This window comes from Anolis carolinensis, chromosome 4, assembly GCF_035594765.1.
Source record: "Anolis carolinensis isolate JA03-04 chromosome 4, rAnoCar3.1.pri, whole genome shotgun sequence".
Classification (NCBI taxonomy): domain Eukaryota; kingdom Metazoa; phylum Chordata; class Lepidosauria; order Squamata; family Dactyloidae; genus Anolis; species Anolis carolinensis.
This window is the reverse complement of record NC_085844.1, coordinates 79,731,510-79,756,009: the sequence shown is the minus strand read 5'-3', so window position 1 is coordinate 79,756,009 and position 24,500 is coordinate 79,731,510. Positions and strand designations below refer to the sequence as shown.

The 24,500-nt window shown below is 38.1% G+C and overlaps 1 protein-coding gene across 1 annotated transcript in view; it reads right to left on the bottom strand.

The window, feature by feature from the left end:
• The window catches only part of cap2 (cyclase associated actin cytoskeleton regulatory protein 2), a 53,993-nt gene that overhangs the window by 12,117 nt on the left and 17,376 nt on the right, over window positions 1-24,500 (bottom strand). Inside the window, exons 3-7 of the mRNA XM_003219757.4 lie at window positions 24,231-24,331; window positions 17,581-17,658; window positions 7,682-7,825; window positions 7,107-7,192; window positions 2,482-2,587 (exon numbers count right to left, since the gene is read on the bottom strand). Of these exons, the coding sequence (XP_003219805.1) occupies window positions 2,482-2,587; window positions 7,107-7,192; window positions 7,682-7,825; window positions 17,581-17,658; window positions 24,231-24,331 (515 nt within the window). The remainder of the gene's footprint in view (window positions 1-2,481; window positions 2,588-7,106; window positions 7,193-7,681; window positions 7,826-17,580; window positions 17,659-24,230; window positions 24,332-24,500) is intronic.

The following is a 24,500-nucleotide window of genomic DNA, read 5'->3' as shown; positions in this document are numbered from 1 at the left end:
TCTGCCAATGAATCTGGTTAGTGGTCTTTCACATTTGTGAATAGAATCCATTGGTTGCTAACCAAGAAATGTTTTGTGACTAATTTGTTCTATTAAATATAGAGAATAACAGCATTAAGACTGATTAACTCATATTGAAGGCACTGTTACAGTGAAATGAACCCAAATGTATTTAATGTTACAACTTTCATTTTCCTTATAAATGTTCAGGTAAATATTAAGGGAGAAAGGAGGCTTGATTAGCTTTCACAGAACTTAACTGATAATAAACCCAACGCTGGTTACTTGCAAATGAGGGTGGAAGCTTAATCAACTGATCAAATTTCCTATGGTTACATGATCCACAAAAGAAAACTCTTAAGTCTTTAATTTTTGCTGCCGCTAATGAAAATCAGGTTAAAAGTGGTTATTGTTTTAAACTTTTGGATATTTCTAAGTAGAATGCCTCGTGTCTTTTTTAGGAAAGAAAAACCATTGCAGGGGAAGAAGAATGCAGTCTCTAACACTATGCTGCTATACAGCTTCCATTATATACATCTTTGGACATATAACATATTTCATCAAATATGTGCACTTTCCCATCATTTCAGGGATTCCAAAAACATCTTAAGAGTCAATGGTTCCCTAGATTTGTCTTTTTTCCCTTTCAAAACTGGCTTACCTCCAAGAAAGAGAAGAGAAAAAGGAGGAAGGGTCCCAACCCCAATAGCTTTGCTATGACTCCATCATTTTGTCCTCAGCTTCAACCAGATGACTGTTTATTTTTGCTAAGTACCACTTCCTGCTTCCTCTGTCTTCCCAAAGGACCCATTGACTTAATAATATAGACTCATGTTGACAGATTATTTGCTGGTTTCTTCACACTCCCTCCACACCCCACAGGAAAGATTGGAACAAAAAAATGGTATTGCGCTTGCAGAGGAAATATTGTAAAAATACCCCCCCCCCCAACATTGAAGTTTCAAAAACAGGGGTGCACCTTACATTTGATGGCACCTTAGATTTGGTGAAATACAGGATAGGACCCACCATCCAACTTATGACAAATAGCTGCCCATCGTGTGTACTTTGCATTCACATCCAGTCAGCCACGAGTTCACTTACTGATGATGAGTAAGCCTAGGTTACATCACACGATTATAAGGAAAGAATGAGATTGACACACACCAGTGACCTTAACTGAGGAAAGGTGAAATATAAGCGTAATGTTATAGTACCATGTAGTCAGGACCCTGCCATTCCACAAGCTGTTGCAGATGATTTTAAATGATTTATAACCAAGTGTGGGACAACTGTGTTACATTCCAACATGAGTTTTCAGCATTTTTAAAGATGCTTATATAACAACAACAACAACAACAACAACACGTTATTTATATCCTGCCCTATCTCCCCATGGGGACTCGGGGCGATTAGATAATGCCATAATAAAAACTACAATACTACAATAAGGATTCTGGTGCGTAAATACTTAATTTCAGCATCATTTTCATATATTAATGACAGTAAGATGGAATTTATAGAAATATATGCATAAGTAGCACATTAGCTATTTGAATTATGAATGAAGGAAACAGGTGGTATGAACAGTGACAAAAATGAACTAAATCTCCACAGACACTCCAATAGAACCAGTTATTGAGTGTCCCAAAGAACACATTTTCATTCTCATAATAAAAAAATACCCGCTTTAAAACTCCTATAATCCTGATTACACACTTTGATACCATTACAGAGCAATCTATTATTTTGTACATACATATATACATATATAAAGATGAGGTCTGTAAAGCTCAAAATATCATGTAACAGCTACAAGAACAGGTGGACTATGACACAAGAGACACAGATCTTTTATTAAGGTGTTTCTTCTGTAACTGAACACTGGTGTTGCATCGGTTAACTACAACATTGAGACCACCTGTCTGTAAACATTCCTGCTGGACAATGATATGCTAATTACAAGGTGAAACAGCTGATGATGGCTGCCTACATACCAAAAACTAATAAATCTAATCCATTTTGTCTCTTAGCTGGTTTCCTTAAGCTGAACTCAGCGTGGGCGGTGGAAACTGCACTATTTATCACCTGTTCAGGATTTTCATGTCTTCACATCAGTGAAAGTTACATCAGCTACACTATTTAGATTAGCAAGGCAATCTTTCTTAGTGAATTGTAAAACAGGCATAGATAAATATTTCCACAGGGCAATGTCTTTAGCGCAGGAGAGAAATGCTGTATTTTGACTTGCTGGCTCCCTCATAATTGTGGAGTCAGAAATATTAAAGATACATTTTCAATTTTTGAAATACAGTGGTTGCTTAGTTTCAGAATGTCTGTTCGTAGTTAACCAATACTGTGAAAACATTCCTCTTCAAAAGTAGACAGAATCGAAGATCACAGCAAAAATCAAATCATACAAATTATTTTGGCATTTCTTGACTTTTCTCTCAATGGAAGAGCAAGAAATAAAGCACTTACAGTTTTATTCCAGGTGAGACCAGTCGTATGATATTCTTTAATGTATGCCTGAAGTTCTGTCCATATATTCAAGAATGATTTCACCCATTCAACATGACGCAGATCACTGCAATATAATAGGAAAATATTTGTACATAAATTTTCAGTTTTAGATACCATCTGGTTCATCAGTATCAATCAAAGCTTTGCCATTTACCTCTGCTGGGAGTTTAAATACATTTATATGGCAATTCAATTAGTCATTTGCTATTAAATATCACTGGTTTGACAACTACATCTTTCTTTGACAAAGGTATGTAACGATTAATTTCTCATAATGCATATATGTTTTATATTTATTTGAAAAAAGGATGATTCCCCCATTTATTTATTTATCATGACAGAAGCAAACTGAGAATACATCTATAATATATAAAAAAAACACAAAGTTAAATTTCCTTTGACCAGAAGCTGGCCACTTCAAGTGCCTTTGGTGTTACTGTAAGAAGGTCCTCCACTGCGCACGTGGAGGGGCTCAGACTGCAATGTAGTAAGTATTCTATGGCTTACTCTTCTTTACACTTACATATTGTGAACTCCACTTTATAGCCCCATTTCTTAAGATTAGCTCTGCATCTCATGATACCAGAGCGCAGTCTGTTCAGTGCTTTCCAAGTTGCCCAGTCTTCTATATGCACAGGAGGGAGTTTTTCATCTAATATCTGCCACTGATTGAGGTTCCGGGTTTTTACCTGTCACTTTTGGACTCTTGCTTGCTGAGGTGTTCCTGCGAGTATCTCAGTAGATCTTAGAAAACTATTTCTTGATTTAAGGTATTGGCATGATGGCTGATATCTAAACAGAGGGTGGGCCAGAGATATTAATGCCTTTGTCCTTTCATTACTGGCTGCTACTTCCTGCAGATATCGGGTGGTGCAATACCAGATAAACAGTACAATTTCTCCAGCGGTGTTGGGCATAGACATCCTGTGATAATGCGGCATGCCTCATTAAGAGCTACATTCACTGTTTTAACGTTGTGAGATGTATTCCACACTGGGCATGCATACTCAGCAGCAGAGTAGCAAAGCACAAGGGCAGATGTCTTCACCGTGTCTGGTTGTGATCCACAAATTTTGTCAATCAGCTTTTGTATGATATTATTTCTAGCACCCACATTTTGCTTGATAGTTGAGCAGTGTTTCTTGTAAGTCCAAAGCATGGTCCAGAGTAACTAGCAGGTATTTGGTGTGCTGCAATGCTCCAGTGCGATTCCTTCCCAGGTGATCCTCAGAGCTCAAGATGCTTGTCTGTTCTTAATAATAATAATAATAATAATAATAATAATAACAACAACTTTATTTTTATACCCCGCCTCCATCTCCCCGAAGGGACTCAGGGTGGCTTACATGAGATAAACAACCAATAACATAAGTTAGCATACAGTGTAAAACATAATATAACAACGTAATTATAAACAACATAACATAATGAAATTTAAAACCAAGACATCAGTTGCTGTGTATAGAGGTGATTTGTGCAAAAACTCCGGAAAACATCGATGAAAAAGGTAGGACGAGCAAGGAAGACATGGAGCTGGTCACATTAAAATACTAAAACCTGTAAAATGTATAAAATGCGGGGCAATGATAAAGTGCAGAACAATTTTGTAAACAAATACATGGCTAGATACATGGTTGGTGGCTTCTTCACTCAAAAACGCACCCAAACACCAATGTTGACATCATCTTGGAGTTTCTGGGCCTATCTTTCAGGTGGGACCCCTCCTGTGAGAGGGTGCCCACAAAGGCACTATTCCATGACACGTCTTAGCCTCTAATGTCTCTATCTCTGGGGATCAGGCTTAGCCTTCCCTCTTCTCTCTGCCTGGAGGTGGAAGCAGCACAGGCATTACACAGATGAACTGGAAGGGACAAGAGAACTGAAAGGGTCCCAACATGGCAGCCTTTCTATCCTGTTTCTAGCCTTCACCGAGAGAGAGGTTCGGCTGCTGGGTGAAAAGGGTGAAATGGGAAAAGCAGCAAGGCACCAAGGTGAAAAGCACATGTCTGCGTTTTAGATGGATCAGTAATCAGTTGTTTTTCCCTGTAATAGGCAGTGAGAGCTCCCTGCTTGAGCGGTGATGGCACAATCATCATCATAGATGAAGCTCTCTGTCCCGTCTGGCAGTGGCTGGTCATTTGTGTAAAAGTTGAACATGGATAGCACAAGAACATTCCTCTGAGGCAGGCCGTTCTTCTGTTTTTGCCATCTGCTTCTCTGACCCTGGAATTCAACAAAAAAGCTTCTGTTTTGCAGCAGATTTCCCATGAAGCAGGTGAGATGGTAATCCTTTGTGATATTATGCATTTTTCTTAGAAGGAAAAAAAAGACAGCTCCTGTAATCTTCTTTCAAAACCATCTACTGTATGCTCAGTCAGGTTTAGCACTTGTGATGTGCAGATTTTCACTTTCCTGAAACCTGCTTGCTGTGGGATCATAAATGGGAGGACATGAGAGAAGCCTCCCAGCAGGATAGTAACACATCTGGGCATCCCCTGGGTAATGTCTTTGTAGATGGCCGATTCTCTCACACCAGAAGCAACTAGCAGTATGCAACCAAATGATTTCACCAACATAGTATATTCATTTCAGTTTTCTACTCATAATTGGAAACTGGCTGTGTGGTTGCATTGGACTGTATTGGACAATGGTTGTAATACTGTTAGTGCAGAATTAAACAAGAGGTAGTGACATCTCCCTGGAGCCTTTTCATCATTGTGCGTGAAATGGTGGCCTCCGGGTTTGTCACTCATGATAGTGGCAATGCCTATTTCATATTTTTCCTCAACTTTTATGCTATATGACACCAAGTAAGTTATATTAGTGTTGTTGCAGTGAAACCATCTCCAGATAACGATGTAAGCAATTGGAGATAATTCTTTACAGGCTCATTCCACATAAATAAATGGAAGAGGGAGGCAACAACCTTTCTTGGTTACAGCTGCATACCCATGGATCTGGATCCAGGCATCACCCATCTCACCTGTTGATCAATAAGCCCAACCATCTGGCCTCATGTCAGGTTCAGCAGGATGGTAGGAAAGGGTTCCAGGTAGGTCCCCTGCCATCAGAGGATGCACGACAGGCAACAGCTCCAAGCCAGCAACACCCCTCCCTCCCTCCCAGTCCCTTGAAGGGATCACCATATTTTACCAATGCAAATGTGAAATGGCAAACAGGGAAATAATGCCCTGGATCCACAACCTTTGCCACCTGTTCCACAAAATTATGACAAGGTGACAACAGACATAAGTGATAATACCTATACTACACATAACAAACATAAAAAGATCTGCCAACATTCTAAGCCAAAGTTTCTTAAACTGTACTCCAGATGTTTTGGACTTCAGCTCCCACAATTCCTAACAACTGATAAGGAATTTCTGGGAACTGGTGGAGCAGAGTTTGAGAAACACTGCTCTAAGCAAACTGCCAGAGCAGCATGAGTGGGATCAAGGGATAAATATGATCCCCCCCCAACACACACACACACCAGACCAGAGTGAAGTCCATGTATGGTTCACTTTGGATGGGCATGACTAACTCATTGGCTGGTGGTTTCCACTTTGCTGGAGGCTATGCCAAATGTACAAGCCTCTAGGACAGTGATTCTCAACCTGGGGTCCCCAGTTGTTTTTGGCCTTCAATTCCCAGTAACCCTAACAGCTGGTAAACTGGCTGGGATTTCTGGGAGTTGTAGGCCAAAAACATCTGGAGAACCCAGGTTGAGAACCACTGCTCTAGGAAGAGTGAGCCAGCAAGCTGCTATTGCCTAGAGGTTGTCTGCACTCTGTGCCCACCACAAAGTTAATGTGGGGTTAGCTAATAATATATGTCACCAGAGTTTAGAAAAATTGTCATAGCAGCTAGGGAGATCTGCAAACTGCAGTCCAAAAAAGGAATTTTCTCAAGGAATTGTACTTTAGAAAGCAAGGCATTGCAAAGGTGATTCAGGAGACAACAAGGAATTCGCTCCTGTTCTCCTATAGTGGTCATAGCTCAGGAAGAACTTCCTCACTGTGAGGATTAATACAGCAGAATTAAGAATGTCCTTAAATCTTTCCTATTGAAATCAGTGTACCATTGAACTACTAATTATGTATGTATTTGTTATTTCCACATTAGGCATGCATTTTTAAAATCATTTTAATATTTTAATTAAACATTTGTTATCATATCCCATTCATCTCAACACTTTTGTCATGAAACTTATTGTCTAAAGCAGTGGTTCCCAACCTTTGGGACTCCAGGTGTTTTGGACTTCAACTCCCAGAAATCCCAGCCAGCTTACCAGCTGTTAGAAACTGAGCTGAAGTCCAAAACACTTGGAGGCTCAAAGGTTGGGAACCACTGGTCTAAAGTTAGTCAGGAGCTACAAATATACATTTAAAATGCAAAATATTCAGCTAAGAGGCTAACATGGCCATTTCCCAAGCTTTGATGCGACACTGGTTCTGCCCCATGCCCTAGCATGTCTGTGGTAGAAAATGGTCCCTCATCCTCTGTTAGAACTCAGTAAACCTAGTCCCAATTTGTCATATGAGAAAGGTAGCAAATAATTGAGGGAGGAGGTAGTAATGTACCTGTGTTTGTAGTCTTTTAACACTCTGTTAGTATAAAAGGTAGCAGCATCAGTCATCTCCTTGACGTAAGGCCCTGGTTTTGGAGACTGAGGAAAGATACAGCACCATCAGGTGAATGCAGAATTTAAATAAATATGGTAATAAAAGAGAGAAAATGAAGATATAAAATCATAAGGTAAATTATCCTCATTTTTCACTGTAGACATGAAGGGTCAGTTTCAAAGATAAATGGGCATAAAGGTAATGGCAGAAACATATGTTTTCTTGAGTGGTCTATGCAGTGACATAAGGACTGAAGAAGAAGAGAGATTCAAGAATGAAGAGGTGTCTTTTTTACTAATAATTTGTGCATTACATTCAGTCCTATTCAGCAGGGTGATCTGGTTGGCTATGGAGAGTAGCAATGTAGAGAGCATTATGGAGAAGTCAGCATCCAATATATCTATTCATTCTGGATGCAGCCCAAATATTTTGAAATGTAGGAGGTGAATGACAGGGAAAACTAGAGCCTGCACAGCCTTTGCACAAGTCAGAAATATATTGTTCAGTATCCACATATGCAATTCAGAACTTACAACTGCTATCCACCCAAGTGCTGGAATGCTTTCACTGATAGCTGATAGATGATTAAACATATTACTTCCTCGGTTTCTCTCTCTGAACATCTGGATTTCCTGAATCTTGTCCGAGACCGGTTTTAGAAGAATGGACAATTCGTCCTGCAATATTAAAATGAAATTGTATTACTAGTGCCAAAACAGAAATATACTGGACCAATTGAGAACTGAAAGAGTAAACAGGAGATACAGACATCTTGAGCAACCATATCCACGTGCTGGTTTCTGCTTATCAGTTCTTAAATTGAATTTGTAAGTCGGAACAGGTACATTTTTTCAGTGTACCTCCAGCCAAGGTACTTATATTTGGATAGAATAGGGAAGGATTAACACCCCTTCAGTGTTCGTTTTGCTGTGTGTACCTCTGATCAGAAGATTTCACTGCATTGTCCCTGCAGTGAAAAATGGATTTTGAAAAAAATGGTTGTTGTCAAAACAAGGGGCGGGGGGAGGAGGGAGCATGTTTTGCTTCTTGCTTACACCCAGAACCAGTAACAGCTTATCCGCAGGAATCAGTAGCTCTTATCTATTGTACAGCAACAATTCTTCTCTTAATCTGCCCTTGTTCATCAACTAACAGAACAATGCAATGGCTCATGAACCACTGTAAATCCCAACTCAGTGACAAATCAGCACAAGAGCCAACTTCTGCTGCCTCATCAAATTTATAGTGCTAAAACTGGTTTCTCTCCAAAATGGGGTTTCTGTTTTCAACAAAATAGTCCTATCGTTTAATGTGCTCAGTTTATCTTCCAGCTACCCAGTATCAGTTTTCAGACTGCATTTTTCCAGTTTCATATTTTGTGTCTAACTGGACACTAGAAAAAGAACTGTTTCAGCCCAGTTTTATTTTGAAGCGTGTTTCACTAAATTCTCTGCAGCACATTTTGCAGACTGGTCAGCCTAAGCATAGTTGTTTTTGTAAATCCTCATTTTGAAAAATTGACGCAGCTGTAGAGTCAGCTTAGATCAGTGCTACTCAAAGTAGCAGTTTGGTTCTGTGAGCCATCAGCTGCAGATCCATAGAATGTTTTAAGGAAACTATGATAATAATATGGCATATATATGGCACACTAGAGAAAATATAGTTTGTGCATCCACATTTCAAAGACGGAGAAAGCAACTAGACTGAGATCTACAATACCACTATATGAATATACTTGATCCAAAATTGCATCAGGCTCCAGTGGGAATTTGATTACCTTCTTGAGAAGAGATGGACCATCTTTAAAATGAAATTAACCTCCCGAAGTACGCTTCAGTATGCTAATGACATCAAGCTCTACTTCTCCTTATCAGAGCCATCTAGTGCTGTGTAGGGATACCCATACAGACATGGTGAAGGCCAAGATGTTGGAACTGTCTTTTTTTCTCAGCCCTCATATGGCCAGGAAGGACAGTGGCCTGTGCTTGCATTGAGAACCTCCAGATCAACTGAACTACAGCAGAGAGAAAAATCTGATACAAAATGTAGGGTTGTGACTTCAACGTCATGGGTTTTTTTTCCTCTCTCTTTCCTGCATGATTTCTTAATATCTTTTGCCTGGTTAAGGAGCCAGTGGAGCTTCAAAAGCTTTCATTTTGTTTTGCCAAAAGAAGGCATTGCTCTTTTGTGGAGTTAGATTTTTGTTTCATTTTGGTATCTTACTGAAAGACTACATCAAAGCATTATAACTGGAGCTGCCCTTAAATATGACTTGGAAGCTGCTAGTACAAAATGCAGCAGCTAGACGGCTGATGAGAACTTAATATAGAAACCATAAGGATTTTAAAGGAATTGCACGGGCTGCTGATGTACTTCCGGTTGGAATTTACCGATACTGATAACGACATTTTAAAGCCCTCAATGGCTCAACAATTGCAGCAGTACCCCTCTTTACATATATTTCAGTGCAAGGAAGGCCCTTTTCATCCAGAAGAAGCTATACAAACTCCATCACATTTTTCTCGTAATCTACATATTGTATTTCCACGCTACTGACAGTGTTGCATCTCCCCTGGGAAGGAGAAGTCAGCAATGTTCTGGAAGACTGAAAAATTATCCAGTTGCATTTATTACAGAAATGGCATTGTGCTAAGGCTCATCTTATTCAAAATCTAACTAATTTCAAGAGATCTGTCTGAAAGTCTCACATATTTTACACAAAGTAAACATGAGAAAAAAGTCACATAAAGATTGACTGTTCCTGATCTGGAATTCCAAAATTGGGTGGCCGGGATAGTGGCACCTTTGATTTTTGATGGTTCAGTGTACAAAATGTTGTTTCATGCACAAAATTATTTAATTTTTTATGTACAAGATTATCTTCAGGCCACGTGTATAAGATGTATAGTAAAACTTAAATGCATTTCATGTTTAAACGTATCATATCTCCAAGACATCTCATTTTGAAGATACGTGCAAATACAGACAGTCCAAAATCCCCAACCATCTGGAATCCAAAAACACTTCTGGTCACAGGCATTTCAGAAAAGGGATATTCAACCTGTATTATTTTCAGCATATACAGGCAATCCCCAAGTTACAAACCTTCGACATACAAATGACTCATAGTTAAGAACAGGGCTGAGAAAACAGGAAGTGAAAGAAATCTACCTCTAGGAAGGGGAAATTCACTTCTGAAAGAGCTATCATGGGGAAAAGGTTTCTCAACTGAAGCTTTATCTTGGATCATAGTTTAGGGATTTCAATTATAATATAAACATGCACTTGCACAAATCCTTACAAAGATTTTCAGTAAACTGCAATCCATGGCAAAATTATGTCTCTGATTAGACAGGAATAGGATATGTGTAGTAGCTCACATTGTTTGTTTTTATTTGCAAAAAAATCCCCAATACTTGTAAAAAAAACTTTTCTATTTAAGTTTTTGATTCTCCCAAGTAGGAAAAAATGTACAGTTTTTCTGTAATTTTATATTTAACACTAAACATCAGAAAGAAAGTCTGATGAGAGGATGAGCTGCAATCACAACTTTCTCAAGAACAATTCTACAGGCAACAGGCACTAGCTGGTATTCATAAGCTGTAACATCAGAAGACGGTTTTGTCATGTGATCATTTCTACTCCGAATACAAATATAGAACATGACCATAAAAAGTAACAGAACATTCACTCTGCTAAGTAATTTATTGTAGTTGATGTAGGATTGGCACGCCAGCTGGAATTATCTTCCCTGCTCTGGCTATTTTTGCATATATAGAAAATAAAGGGCTTCCAAGGTGGGATAAAATGTAAGCATCACTGGCAAAGACAAAATCTCAACAAAACTGTTTTGAAAGCCAACTTGTTTATGACTTCCCAGTTTGGATATTCTATTTTAACTATGGAAATTACTAAAATCCATGACCCAATATTTGAATGACATGAAGAGGAGCAAATCCCAGGTCCTTTATGTGTAGTGGCTTTTCTATTCCCTTTTGTGCTAATTAACAGTTAAGTTACTTTTTTGTAGGAGTTTACTTGCACCTTAAAGCAGAGGGCAAGCCATTTTGTGCAGAATATCCCTGTGTTCCCAGCATAGAGCACAGGAACTCTGCAAATCCCCTCTGTCTCCCTTGTGCTGTTTCTGAATATCTGCAAAGCTCCTATGCCATGATCACAACTAGCCAGTGCAGTCACTGTTTTGCATTATTAAAGCAAACTGTCTAGACAACAGAATGACACCATTACTTGCCTTTCTGCAACGTTTATATGCTGTCATCTTATTTTCTCTGCTCTGTGCATTCTGATAAATTAATGAATGGCTTCCTGTTTGCATTCCACATTGACTCTGCGGCTTTAAGTTACATATCAGACGCAAATGACATTACACCAACAATGCTATGGGGAGCCCCTTTTCTTTTCGTGCCTGAACTATGGGTTTTTCTTTATACCATAGGAGGCCATCTGCAAGCCAACACTGTTTAGAAATTAATGACACACATTTCTTGCTTTCAAAAAGAAGAAATGAAAAGCTATCATAACATTCAATTTCATGATCTGTGCAATGGAAAGTGTCACTCAAATAACAGTCATACACAATCAATTCTGTCAGCTATTTTCAGGCCACTCTATGATATATTTGAATTGAACTTACCAATAATTTCCAGACTTCTATATAAAAATGAAGACCAATTCCATTTAACTGTCAAAAACTGACAGTTATCAGTCAACCAATGTCCTTGTTTAGCAAGTAAGCCAGGTTACCTAAAGGATCGCCTTCTCCCGTACAATCTACCCTGCACACTTTGGTCTTTTGGGGGAAGTTTGCTCCACCCAGCCAAAACCCAACTGGCAACCACCACCCAGAGAACCTTTTCATCGGCTGCCCCACAAATATTTTTTTCGGCCTGCCGGAAGAACTTCCAACAGCTAAATGAACTGATGGAATTTAAAAACCATGTAAAGATCTATCTCTTCTGGCAAGCCTACCCAGACTGTCTTTAAATGCATGTCCTTTGTTTAATCTCTGTTTTATGTATTTTAATATGTATTTTATAGAGATACTTTTTGATGTATAACTTTTATAGAGGTACATTTTAATATGTGTATTTGTGGTGTTTTTGCTGTGCTTATGTGCTTTTAATTATTCTGTAACCCACCTTGAGCACCAGGAAACTACAGGCCAATAACGTGTCTGCCCACTATGTTTAAACTACTGACTGGCATCATAGCTGACAAAGTTCAAGATTATCTTGAAGAAAAAAACATCTTGCCAGATGAACAGAAAGGCAACAAATGGAAAAGCAGGGGCACAAAAGACCAGTTATTGATTGACAAAATTATTCTGGAGAACTGTAAGAGCCAAAAAGCTAATCTTCACATGATGTGGATTGACTACAAAAAGGCCTTTGACTCACTCCCACAAAGCTGGATCATCAAGTGCTGGACGACATCAGGATTTGTAAAAACGTTGGCACCTTTATTAAAAACATGATGGAGCACTGGAAAACTGAACTGTTTGTTGGAAATGAAAGCTATGGACTTGTCGACATCAGAAGAGGAATTTTCCAGGGAGATTCATTGTCCCTTCTGCTTTTCATTATTGCCATGATCCCTCTGTCAACAATCTTACAAAAAACAAATCTTGGCTATCAAACATCTTAGAAATCTCACAAAATTTCATATCTGATGTACATGGATGACCTGAAGCTGTATGGGAAAACGGAAACTGAAATCCAGTCTCTTACCAACACTGTCCAAATATTTAGCACTGATATCAGCATGGAGTTTGGTTTGGACAAATGTTCGACAGTGGCATTGAAGAAAGGAAAAATCACTGAAAGTGAGGGCATAAATTTGCCTAATGGCCAAACAATAAAGTGTCACCAACCAGAGGCCTATAAATATCTGGGCATACTACAGCTGGACAACATCAAGCATGAACATGTGAAAACACACAAAGGGTCAGAAAAATTCTCAAAAGCAAGCTCAATGGAGGCAACACCATCAAGGCCATAAACACCTGGGCCACACCTGTCATAAGATATACTGCTGGCGTCATAAACTGGACACAGGTGGAACTGGACAGTTTGGACAGAAAAACAAGAAAACTCATGACCATTCATCATTCACTGCAGCCTCGCAGTGATGTTGACCGGCTATATCTGCCTAGAAGATCAGGGGGCAGAGGACTCTTATAAGTAAAACAAGCAGTCAAAGAAGAAGAACATGCCCTGGCAGAATATGTAAAGCAAAGTGAAGAACCTGCTTTGATTGAAGTCAAAAATCAGAAACTCCTCAAAGCACAGCAGACAAAAAATCAGTACAAGAAAACTGCACTACAAACTAGAGCTGACCGCTGGCACAACAAAACATTGCATGGAAAGTTCCTTGACAAAATTGAAGGAAAAGTTGATAAGGAGAAGACCTGGCTCTGGCTCACAAATGGGACACTGAAGAAGGAGACAGAAGGCCTGATCCTTGCAGCCCAGGAGCAAGCCATCAGAACAAATGCAATTAAGGCCAAGATCGAAAAATCAGCTGATGACCCAAAGTGCAGACTGTGCAAGGAAACCGACGAAACCATTGATCATATCCTCAGCTGCTGTAAGAAAATCGCACAGACAGACTACAAACAGAGGCACAACCATGTGGCCCAAATGATTCATTGGAACTTATGCCTCAAGTACCACCTCCCAGCAGTAAAGAACTGGTGGGATCACAAACCTGCAAAAGTATTGGAAAATGAGCATGCAAAGATACTGTGGGACTTCCAAATCCAGACTGACAAAGTTCTGGAACACAACACACCAGATATCACAGTTGTGGAAAAGAAAAAGGTTTGGATCATTGATGTTGCCATCCCAGGTGACAGTCGCATTGACGAAAAACAACAGGAAAAACTCAGCCGCTATCAGGACCTCAAGATTGAACTTCAAAGACTCTGGCAGAGACCAGTACAGGTGGTCCCGGTGGTGATGGGCACATTGGGTGCCGTTCCAAAAGATCTCAGCCGGCATTTGGAAACAATAGACATTTGACAAAATCACGATCTGCCAACTGCAAAAGGCCACCCTACTGGGATCTGCACGCGTCATCCGAAAATACATCACACAGTCCTAGACACTTGGGAAGTGTTCGACGTGTGATTTTGTGATACGAAATCCAGCATATCTATCTTGTTTGCTGTGTCATAATAAAATAATAATAATAATAATAATAATAATAATAATAATAATAATAATTGATTAGAAATGAACTATTTGGTTGCTTTTCTTTGGGTAATTATTATTATTTTATTATGACACAGCAAACAAGATAGATATGCTGGATTTCGTATCACAAAATCATAAGTCGAACACTTCCCAAGTGTCTAGGACTGTGTGATGTATTTTTTCGGATTATGCGTGCAGAAAAAAAAAAACCATCACACAGTCCTAGACACTTGGGAAGTGTTCGACTTGTGATTTTGTGATACGAAATCCAGCATATCTATCTTGTTTGCTGTGTCATAATAAAATAATTAGAAGTGAACTATTTGACTGCTTTTCTTTGGGTATGAGAATAAATAAAAGGTAAATCAGAGGGGAGAGTTGAATCCTGCAAGAGTGAATAATTATCATATAAAATATTTTGTGCAGGATTTAGTGCGTTTTTACGCACTCTACTTGAAAATGGAAAACAGCTATCTTGGAAGTGGGGATAATGGAGGCATTTAGAAGCTGTTCCATCTTCTCTCTCCAAGCAGTTTTTAAAGCCCTGACTAGCATTCCTTTCCCCAAAGGCCAACTGGAATGAAAGTGAAGGTTGATAGTGGTCCTGTTGGCTTCAGTAGCCACATCGAGAATGGCAAAAAGCTTTGTGCAGATTTGAATTAAAGCTATTCACAGAAGTAGCAAACACTTATCGCCTAAATGCTGTAGAGGTTCCAAGCAATGTGGTATAATTTTAAGAGTACAGATAGCTTCTACAGGATACTACTTTATCTAAAGCTTAATATAATATTAAATAGACATGTCTTCCCTAAACCAAAACTGGTTTTAACATTTTGGAGGACAACTGAAATAATATATCTTACAGAAACATTATAAGGCTTGCAAATCTTCCTTATTTACTGTATAAAGTATACCTCCTCCCTAATATTTGTGGACTAAAACAATTACAAGACCACATCAAAATCAAATAAACATGTAATAAAAGTTTAGAGCAGCATTACAGAAAAGGCTGTTGTGACCTGATGTTGTGGGTCTAAAAGCATTCCATAGGTACCTATCTGATTTTTTATAGGGAATGTCTACATAAAGCACAAGTTTGTATCTTGAATCTCAGATTAAAGTAGGCAAACAGTATCTTCATTTTGTCTAGTCTGAGCCTTAGTTTGTTCACCCACATTCAGCTGCTCCCTTCATCTAGGCAACAGTTTAAAAATTCCATAGCCTCTTTGAAATCACCTGAAAACAGAACAACCCTGGATATTATAGCAGGATAACTCTCAACCTGGAGTAAAGCAAGACTCGACTTCCAATTTATTTTCTGGCTGGAAGGAAATAGCTGCTCCTAGGCTTAAAACATATTGGTGACACTAACTAGCACCACTAACCCCCCCCCCCCAACCAAAGCCTGAACAACCTTCCTAAGAAACTCACTAATTTATTAATAAGTCAAAACAGAGTTCTGAACTCCACATATCAAAGACCAAAGAGTAAAGCACTAGTCACATCTCCTAGCACTACTTTCTGGTATTTCCCCGCCAAACATGACCAGAAATATCACACAATTTTACCTTCTGTTTTCATATTAACTAGCCATCCAAGGAAGATATTAACTATACAAACATCCTGGAAGTATTCTCACATTTAAGGAGTCACCATATGCCTTACATTCCCAGATGGCACAAAAGACTCTAGGAATTAGTCTTAATGCAAAAGCTCACAGAACATGTCCTTACTGGGCAAAGACTCACTGATAATTTCATTGAAAATTGTTATGCATTCATGGTTTATGCCAGTAAGCATTAAACCTATCAACATTTTCCTAAACCCCACTAGTCATTCTAGTTCACTGTTGCATTATTTAAAATGTTCATAATTATTCACAGTATAAACTGTTTTCCTCTCCCTCCTGGAAAATTATTGCTTCTGTAGCTATACTAATCACATTTCATATCACATTTGAGTTCACTGCACTGTTATGCCCTCTGTACATTTACAGGACTTAATTTGGTGTTTTTTTCCTTTCCTATTGTTAGTCTTATGAAAATCAATTTAAAGACAATAAAGTGGACAAAAGCTTGTGGTTTTTATGTTATGATCAGCTTCAAATATAGTTATTCTGTTATTTAGCCACCTTGAGTTCCCATGGGAAGAACATCGATTTCACATGGTCTGGACTAAGATTTACGTATGAGGATTTTGGACGAATGGATTTTAACTTAGATATGTTTTAAATTTTGTATAATGTGTTTTTTACTCTGTAATGTTATTTGTTTTAGGCAGATTTACATATGGCCAAGTACCGAGCTGGGAATGTTTAGCTTGAAAAGGAGAAGACCGAGTGGTGGAATGGCAGCCATTTTTAAATATCTGAAGAGATGTCATATAGAAGATGGAGCATTTTTTTTCTTTTTTACCATTCCATCTAGGACACAAACCATTAGGTTCAAATTACAAGAAAACATTCTATCAAGCATGAGGAAAAACGTCCTGATGGCAACCATTACACAATGTAACACCATTTTTGTTCCTAGGTTATACATATCATTTCCTAATTGGGTCTACCATAAAAACATGGAAAAATTATTAAACTGCAAAAACTTTGTTTTTGCGGGACATCCTGCAGCACATTTTGCTATAGTTTTTCAATGAATATCTCATAGTGTTTTAACCAATTCAACATAGTTTGTAGCAGCCACAAAAACAAAGTTTTTGGAGTATAACAATTACTTTCAAAGTAAGTACCACCGATTTAAACAGAAAATAATACTTTCAAACCAGGAACAATTTTTTCCAAATTTTGTTACAATGGACTGGATTGTCTTTGAGAGTTATAAACTCTTCCAGAAATATAGGTAATGTACAGCCTCATGGATAAGCAGAAGTCTGGATAGGAATTGCTATGGAGTAAACCCATGGTTTGGGCCTACTTTTGTTAATTTGTTTTGCACATATAATAAGCAAACCTGATGGCTCCACCATAAAAGATCTCACAGAATGGTAGCCAATGTTCATCCATTCAAAGTCAGAACATTACTTTTTTTTGGAGTACAGTTCCAAGAACTCCAAAGCCATCGTGACTACTCTAGGGGCTGCAATGTATAAAAAGAGCTATTGCAAGCTGTGGTCTGAACTCTGGGAATTAAATTCAGAGAATTAGCAAAGTTCATAATGGTTATTCACTACCATCCAACACCAAAAATTACACTTCTTCCACTTACCTCCTGAGGTTCTTGATACTGGGAGGTCAATAGTAGAAATGCTCTTTGTGCTTGGAAAGCTGTACGGACCATTTCTGCCTGCAGGAGGAAAGGTAAAGTAAACTGAGTTGTCACAATTAAAAACAAACATTTTCACTTGGGATTTCCTCATTTGAGTCATCTCTGAGTATTATATTCGTAATCATCTCTGAGTATTATATTCGTAAGGAAACCTTATGAAAGTGATGAGGTCACCAGAAGTTAACAGGCAACTTTGAAGGTGTATGCATAATGGCACACAATAAAACTGTCCAAATGCCTTTTGATTGATAACTCATTTCATGCCATTGCTTAAAAAAAAACATACAAGAGGTATTTAAATCTGAGCAAAGTTATAGTTACTATCACAACAGATGAACTTGACACATTCCACCCATGCAGAAAACAAAAATAATTATTTGTTTCAGTCCATTGTTGTCATTCATATGTGCATGCTGTTTCTTTGTCATATAGGTTGGAAAGGGGCTTAAAAAACAGCATGACCTCAAGAAGCCATGGATAATAGCAAATTCTATTAAAATTTATTACTTCCACACAAAGCTACCATAGAATTACCCTGGAGGTCCTAGAAAATTCCTAGAGATTACATATTTTGTCAGATACTGGTAGGTGAGACTGTAGGCACCAGACTCATGGGTACAAATCATACTGTATATAATGTATTTTAAACCCTTTAATAGCCGAGATTTGTTTTTTGTAAGATTGTTGACAGAGGGATCATGGCAATAATAAAAAGCAGAGGGGACAATGAGTCTCCCTGGAAAATTCCTCTCCTGATGTTGACAAGTCTATAGCTTTCATTTCCAACAAACAGTTCAGTTTTCCAGTGCTCCATCATGTTTTCAATGAAGGTGCCAACGTTTTTACTAATCCCGATGGCGTCCGGGCACTTGATGATCCAGCTGTGTGGGAGTGAGTCAAAAGCCTTTTTGTAGTCAATCCACGTCATGTGAAGATTAGCTTTTCGGCTTTTACAGTTCTCCAGAATAATTTTGTCAATCAATAACTGGTCTTTTGTGCCCCTGCTTTTCCGTTTGTTGCCTTCCTGTTCATCTGGCAAGATGTTTTTTTCTTCAAGATAGTCTTGAATTCTGTCAGCTATGATGCCAGTCAGTAGTTTAAACATAGTGGGCAGACACGTTATTGGCCTGTAGTTTCCTAGTGCTGCTCCTTTTGCTGAATCCTTTTGTATCAGGTATGTTCTTCCAGTTGTTAGCCATTCACTGATACTTCCTTTCTGCAGCATCTCATTGAATTGTTGGGCCATTTTATCCTGGGCGACGACCAAGCCAGTATAGACTTTGTTTTGGTTTGATTCTCCATAATGCTAATGGGTTAGGTGCTCTTTGTTCCATTCCTCCGCTGAGGCCTCTCTGGCTTGGTTGGACCTGCCGGTAGTTACACTACCGCCAACACAGCCCTCAGCATCCTCGGAATGGCTAAGCCGCCCCCCCCACCACGTCAAGGTGGCACCTGCGGGGGGGGGATTATTATTATTATTAAAGTTGATTAAAAGGATATAAAGAAAGCATCATAAAACCACATATCAAGAAATATAGGTCAATTGACCTATAATGTATTAATTTAGAAAAATAGGAGATATTATAGATTTTTAAACAAATATAAATCCTATAGTAAGAGTGAGAAAGGAAACAGTCTTTCATATCTCATATCACTCTTTCTATGAATTTTCTAGGTCTTCCAAGGAGTCTATATAGTAACTTCCAGTGTCAGTCAATAGGTTTCACTAATATCTACAGTTTTCTACTTCCATGTTAATTTCAGGAACCCTATTCCCCCATATATACAGGGGTCATAATGTAATATGGTACTACAATATATCATAGTAATGCTAATTTTAAATGATAAATCTTTTTTTTTCCAAATTGTTGCTATTTTAGGCACACTTTTTCCAAACCAAACACTTCTAGACTATACTTCCCATTCAAAATGACTATGGAAATTTCAATGGATCCCTCCATCTATCAATTTGGACAGAATAGCATGATGAACATGAAGGAAAAGTGTTGGAAATCCAACTTCAACTCCACAATTGAATCACTTATAATTTATTAACAGCAGGAGTTAGGTGATTCAGAGCCACACATTTGGAAGCAGTGCTGGTGTATATGGACTCATTTGACTTTGAGCAATGAGGGAAAATCACTTTATATAAGCAATTAATAAGTCGCACTTGTAACAATACAATGAATCATCCTTCTCATTCTTTAAGAAAAGCAGAATTTTCAAAATTGTTCAGTACAATATGAACTTGGAAGTGTCACTAGTTTAGATAAGAGATTCTTAGTTCTCTTGCAAAATGGAATTGATGCAAAATGAAAGAAAATCACTTGGCTATATTGTGCTTCCTTCAGTGCGGTTGTTACTTCTAACTTTAATAGTAGAAGTAACAACAACATTTGATGAACACACATAAAACACAAAATCATGTTCTTGGCCTGTTTTTTTATGTAAAACTTATTTGGTCTATATCATCCACACATGAACTGAAAACCAGTGAATTGATTTGTTTAACATATACAATATACTTCGTTTAAGCCCCAGTTGAGCAGAATGACCTTTGGAACAAATTAATCTTGTTGGGGGTGGTGGATCATAATCTTTTGTGTTATATTATGTTTTTTTGTGGGGTTTCAAATGACTTTTTGGCCTCATTATTTCCCCCCTCATTGTATACTGCTCCACAATAGAAATTGTTCTTTCTAATGCTTACTTTCAAACGCTAGAAAATGGTCCTCATAAAAGTGCAGACACAAGTCCTTTCTCTTCTGGGATAATGACATCATGTCCTGACTCAACTGTTAGCAATACAGCCTGAAAGCCGACACAAACATTTTTGACACAGCCTGATCAACATGAACGCATGTGTACTTTTTGCCCTGTGAGCATAATGTAGTCAAATAACTAATTTAACAGGCTGTGAGGGAGTGAAGCAAGAACAAATGTCACAACATCTTCATATCCAGTATATACAACAGAACAGATTGAGAAGAGCAAGTAACTTTTGTATACTAAAAGGTATATAAAAGGAATCTTTCTCTTCATTGGATTGGGTCCTTTCAGAACTCGTTTCCATTAACTCATTCCTTTAGAAATCTAAACTCTTTCACATTTTTGTGTTAATTGTACCCCACTAGAACTGACAGTCAAGTTATTCTAATTTAACATTTTGTACCCCACATTTCTTTACATGAGTTTTATAATGATTGTTAAATCAAAGTATGTGCTCATCTTAAATTCAAAAAATTAAAACAAATAAATCACATTCACATGAGAAGTCATTAAATACTATTTAACAGTATTCACAAATTTAAATGGATCAAACATAGTAAATTACATATACTTTGACACACCAGCAGGGTCCTCTTCTTAATAAAAATTTCCCATTTATGGGAAAGTTTTCAAAAAGAGATGCACCTTGAAACCCCTGATAAAAGTGTCCTAACTATAAGCTAGGGAGAGCTCTGAGCCCAGTATCTCCAAAGCATCCAACTCATCACCAGGGCAGAAGGGTAGGAAGTACACAATTTCAGGATTTCTTATCCTACTCTAGTTCAGTTCGATTATTATTGGATTTCACTTTCTACAAACTGCTTCTACTGAAACCAGCTTCAGGAGTGACATAGATCAGAAACCATAATATTTCATTGCATATTTCATCTGCTCCTTCCAAATTGCATTTGTAGCTCAGAAGGGACAGTCTAAGGGGGCTTACTGACCTCTCCCTTTCGATCTACAGAAGTTTCCTCCTTTCCTTAGCATTGTAGCTCCGTAGCTCCAAAAGAGCAGTCAAACCCTTAATTCATTAGTGTGGGTGAGTGAACTAAGGGTGTGAGTATTATGCGAAGAAAGGCAAAATACTAATTTTACCTTCCCCCAAAAAGGGTCTGACTATTATGCGATGGTGTCGCTTATGCGATGAAATACGGTCGATCCATGACCCCTCATGACACATTGACTGCCATACCCAAAGAATGTCTCCAATTTTCTCACTTGTGTTAAATTTCCTCCATCATAGATATTGCCACAGGGGACATATAAAGGTAGACCTTTTTCATCATCTTGAGAGGGAGAGGAAATTTCTAATAAATCTAATGTTCCTGAGATACCCTCCCACATCCATAGGGTTGCAGCATTATAACATTTCTGAGTTTATATGAACTAAAAATAAGTCCTATGGAGTACAGGTTATTCTGAGTTAATATATGAACTAAAAATAAGTCCCATGGAGTACAGGTCATTCTGAGCAGAACTGCAGCCTAATGGACCCTTAAAGTGCTTACCATATTATATTCTTATGAACTCTATCACATGTTATTACCGTATTAAGTCAGGTAAAAAAGAATTTTCCGGCAACAGGTGCTTTCGGAAACCAAATACAACTTTCTTTTCAACACTCAATGAGAACATCATAGCAGCTGCAAGCATAATGCATAGGGCACATGGCTTATTAGACATGCAGAATAAAAACATTCATTGTCTGAATTGTTAAGGTAAAGCGCAGATGCTGCAGCCACACCACTTCCAGTAAGGCCACCAACGTTTCTGTTTCTTGATATGAAGTAAACTTGACATCATAGTAAACTTTCAGAACAAGTTAACAAAAGCATGTTAAACTCATTAGGATACCTAGAAATTATTCAACATTCAAAATGCGTTAATTATGGAAAACTATTAATGTTATTTTTTCATACATTGATAACTTCACTCTTGACATTAAACCTTAAGATTTTCAATATATGAAAAAAATAATACTAATAAACTCTATATATGCACTGACATAGTTTGACACTACAATATATTGTTTTTAAATATCTAAATAAATGACAAATGTGCTCAATTTTTGCACAATAGGAAAGAGTTTCCTATTTCTTAGCACAGGGATAATAATGTTGGATATGGATAAGATAATATTAGGTTGAAATATTCACTAATTCAGAATTTTAGAGATCTTTCTTAACTTACCTCACATAATAATTTTTAGGGTAAAAGGTGATGGGAATCATATAGCCTTTGCCTTCTCCCAGCCTCCTTAGCAGGGCTTTTGGCTCAGCATAAGGCTGCTGGGCCTGTAGGTGTCAGGTTACTGGTTGCGTTGTGGCTGGAAATAGCCACAACACAACGCAGGGGGAGAGGAGTGAAAGGCCCCTCTCCCCCAGTGTTGTGTTGTGGCTATTCCCAGGGAATGGAAGTAGAGGAGGGAATTGTGTCCTACTATCCTCTCTTTCTAAGGCCAAGGCACTGGCATTTGGGATGGAGGAAAAGTCATTCCTCAGCTGTTGGGTATAGGCATGATGGAATAGTGCCTGCCTCTTTTTTTTCTCCTTTGGAGGCCACAAAAGTAGCAGTTGGGATGGAGAGGGCCTTTCACCTGCTGCTGAGGCTAAGGCACAATGTGATTCCAAACTGGCATCCAACTGATAGATCCCAGCTTGATGGACTTCCATAAATAGTAAAAATGTAAGGCTGAGTAATTAGTTTAATAATAAATGATAATAATAAACATTATTTGTATATCGCCCTTTCTCCCCAAAGGAACTCAGGACGGTTTCCAACATGTAAGGCAAACATTCAATTGCCAGAAAGAAAACCGTACAGACAATACATCGAAATAAACACATTCAACAATATAAGACAACCTAATTAACTCAACAAACAAATATCATCCTAAAATACCAAAAACCTGTTAAAACACACTAAAAGTAAACATAAAACATTTTAAAAACCCATCTCATTGTAGCTCCTTCAGTAAAAGGTTCAACAAACCAATGGCCAAGATTACAAGATGAACCTAAAACCAAGCCCAGTAAAGCCACATATCAGAACAAATTTCTATACCAATTTCTATACCATGTGCAGGAAAAACTAATAATTGTTCTACTCATTTGGAAAGCTACAGCGTATCTTGTCACTGATTACTATTTCCACCACTTGGGAGAAAAATCAATTAGGTTACTTTGCCGTCCTGCCTATTTTAAAATCTGATAATGGGTTACAATTTACTGACACTTTTTTATTTTTTAAAATAGCTTTGATTTCAAAGGTCGGGCTGTGGCGCAGGCTGGTTAGCAGCCAGCTGCAACAAATCACTCTGACCAAGAGGTCATGAGTTTGAGGCCAGCCCATGCCTGCGTCTGTCTCTGTCTCTTCCTGCTTCTTGGCAGGGGGTTGGACTGGATGGCCCATGAGGTCTCTTCCAACTCTACTATTCTATGATTCTATGATTCTGTTCTATGTTATGGCATTGAATGTTCGCCTTTATGTGTGCAATGTGATCTGCCCTAAGTCCCCTTCAGGGTGAGAAGGGCGGAATATAAATGCTGTAAATAAATAAATAATAAATAAATAAATGTATCTCCCTCTAATGATAAAGAATGAGAAATGGGCAGTTTGGACAGTGAACAACGTGCTCCATAAATAAAGTGGGCATACATATCCATTCAAAGCATTAATAAAAGCAATAGCATGAATAAATTAAAGTAACAACATGTGACTTCCAGCATTAGCAGAGTAAAAAACAGTTAAAGATTGTGGATCTACATGCTATGATATGGATGAATGTAAGGGGCAAAACTGTGAGGAATACTTACATGTATCTTCACATCACCGTCAAGGATCCTGCTGTTCTTTAGAAACTCAGCTGCACTCCCATTCACTATTCTATCAAATGCTTCAACATATGGTGCTATATCTGATAGAGAGAAAATATATCACTAACTGGTTGATAAGGTTCATACATTCAGAATGCCCTACTTTTGCATCTAAGAAAAGTATGCAATACATCTGGAAAACATTTACAGTAGAGGCTTGCTTATCCAACCTTTGCTTATCCAACATTCTGTATTATCCAATGCAGTCTG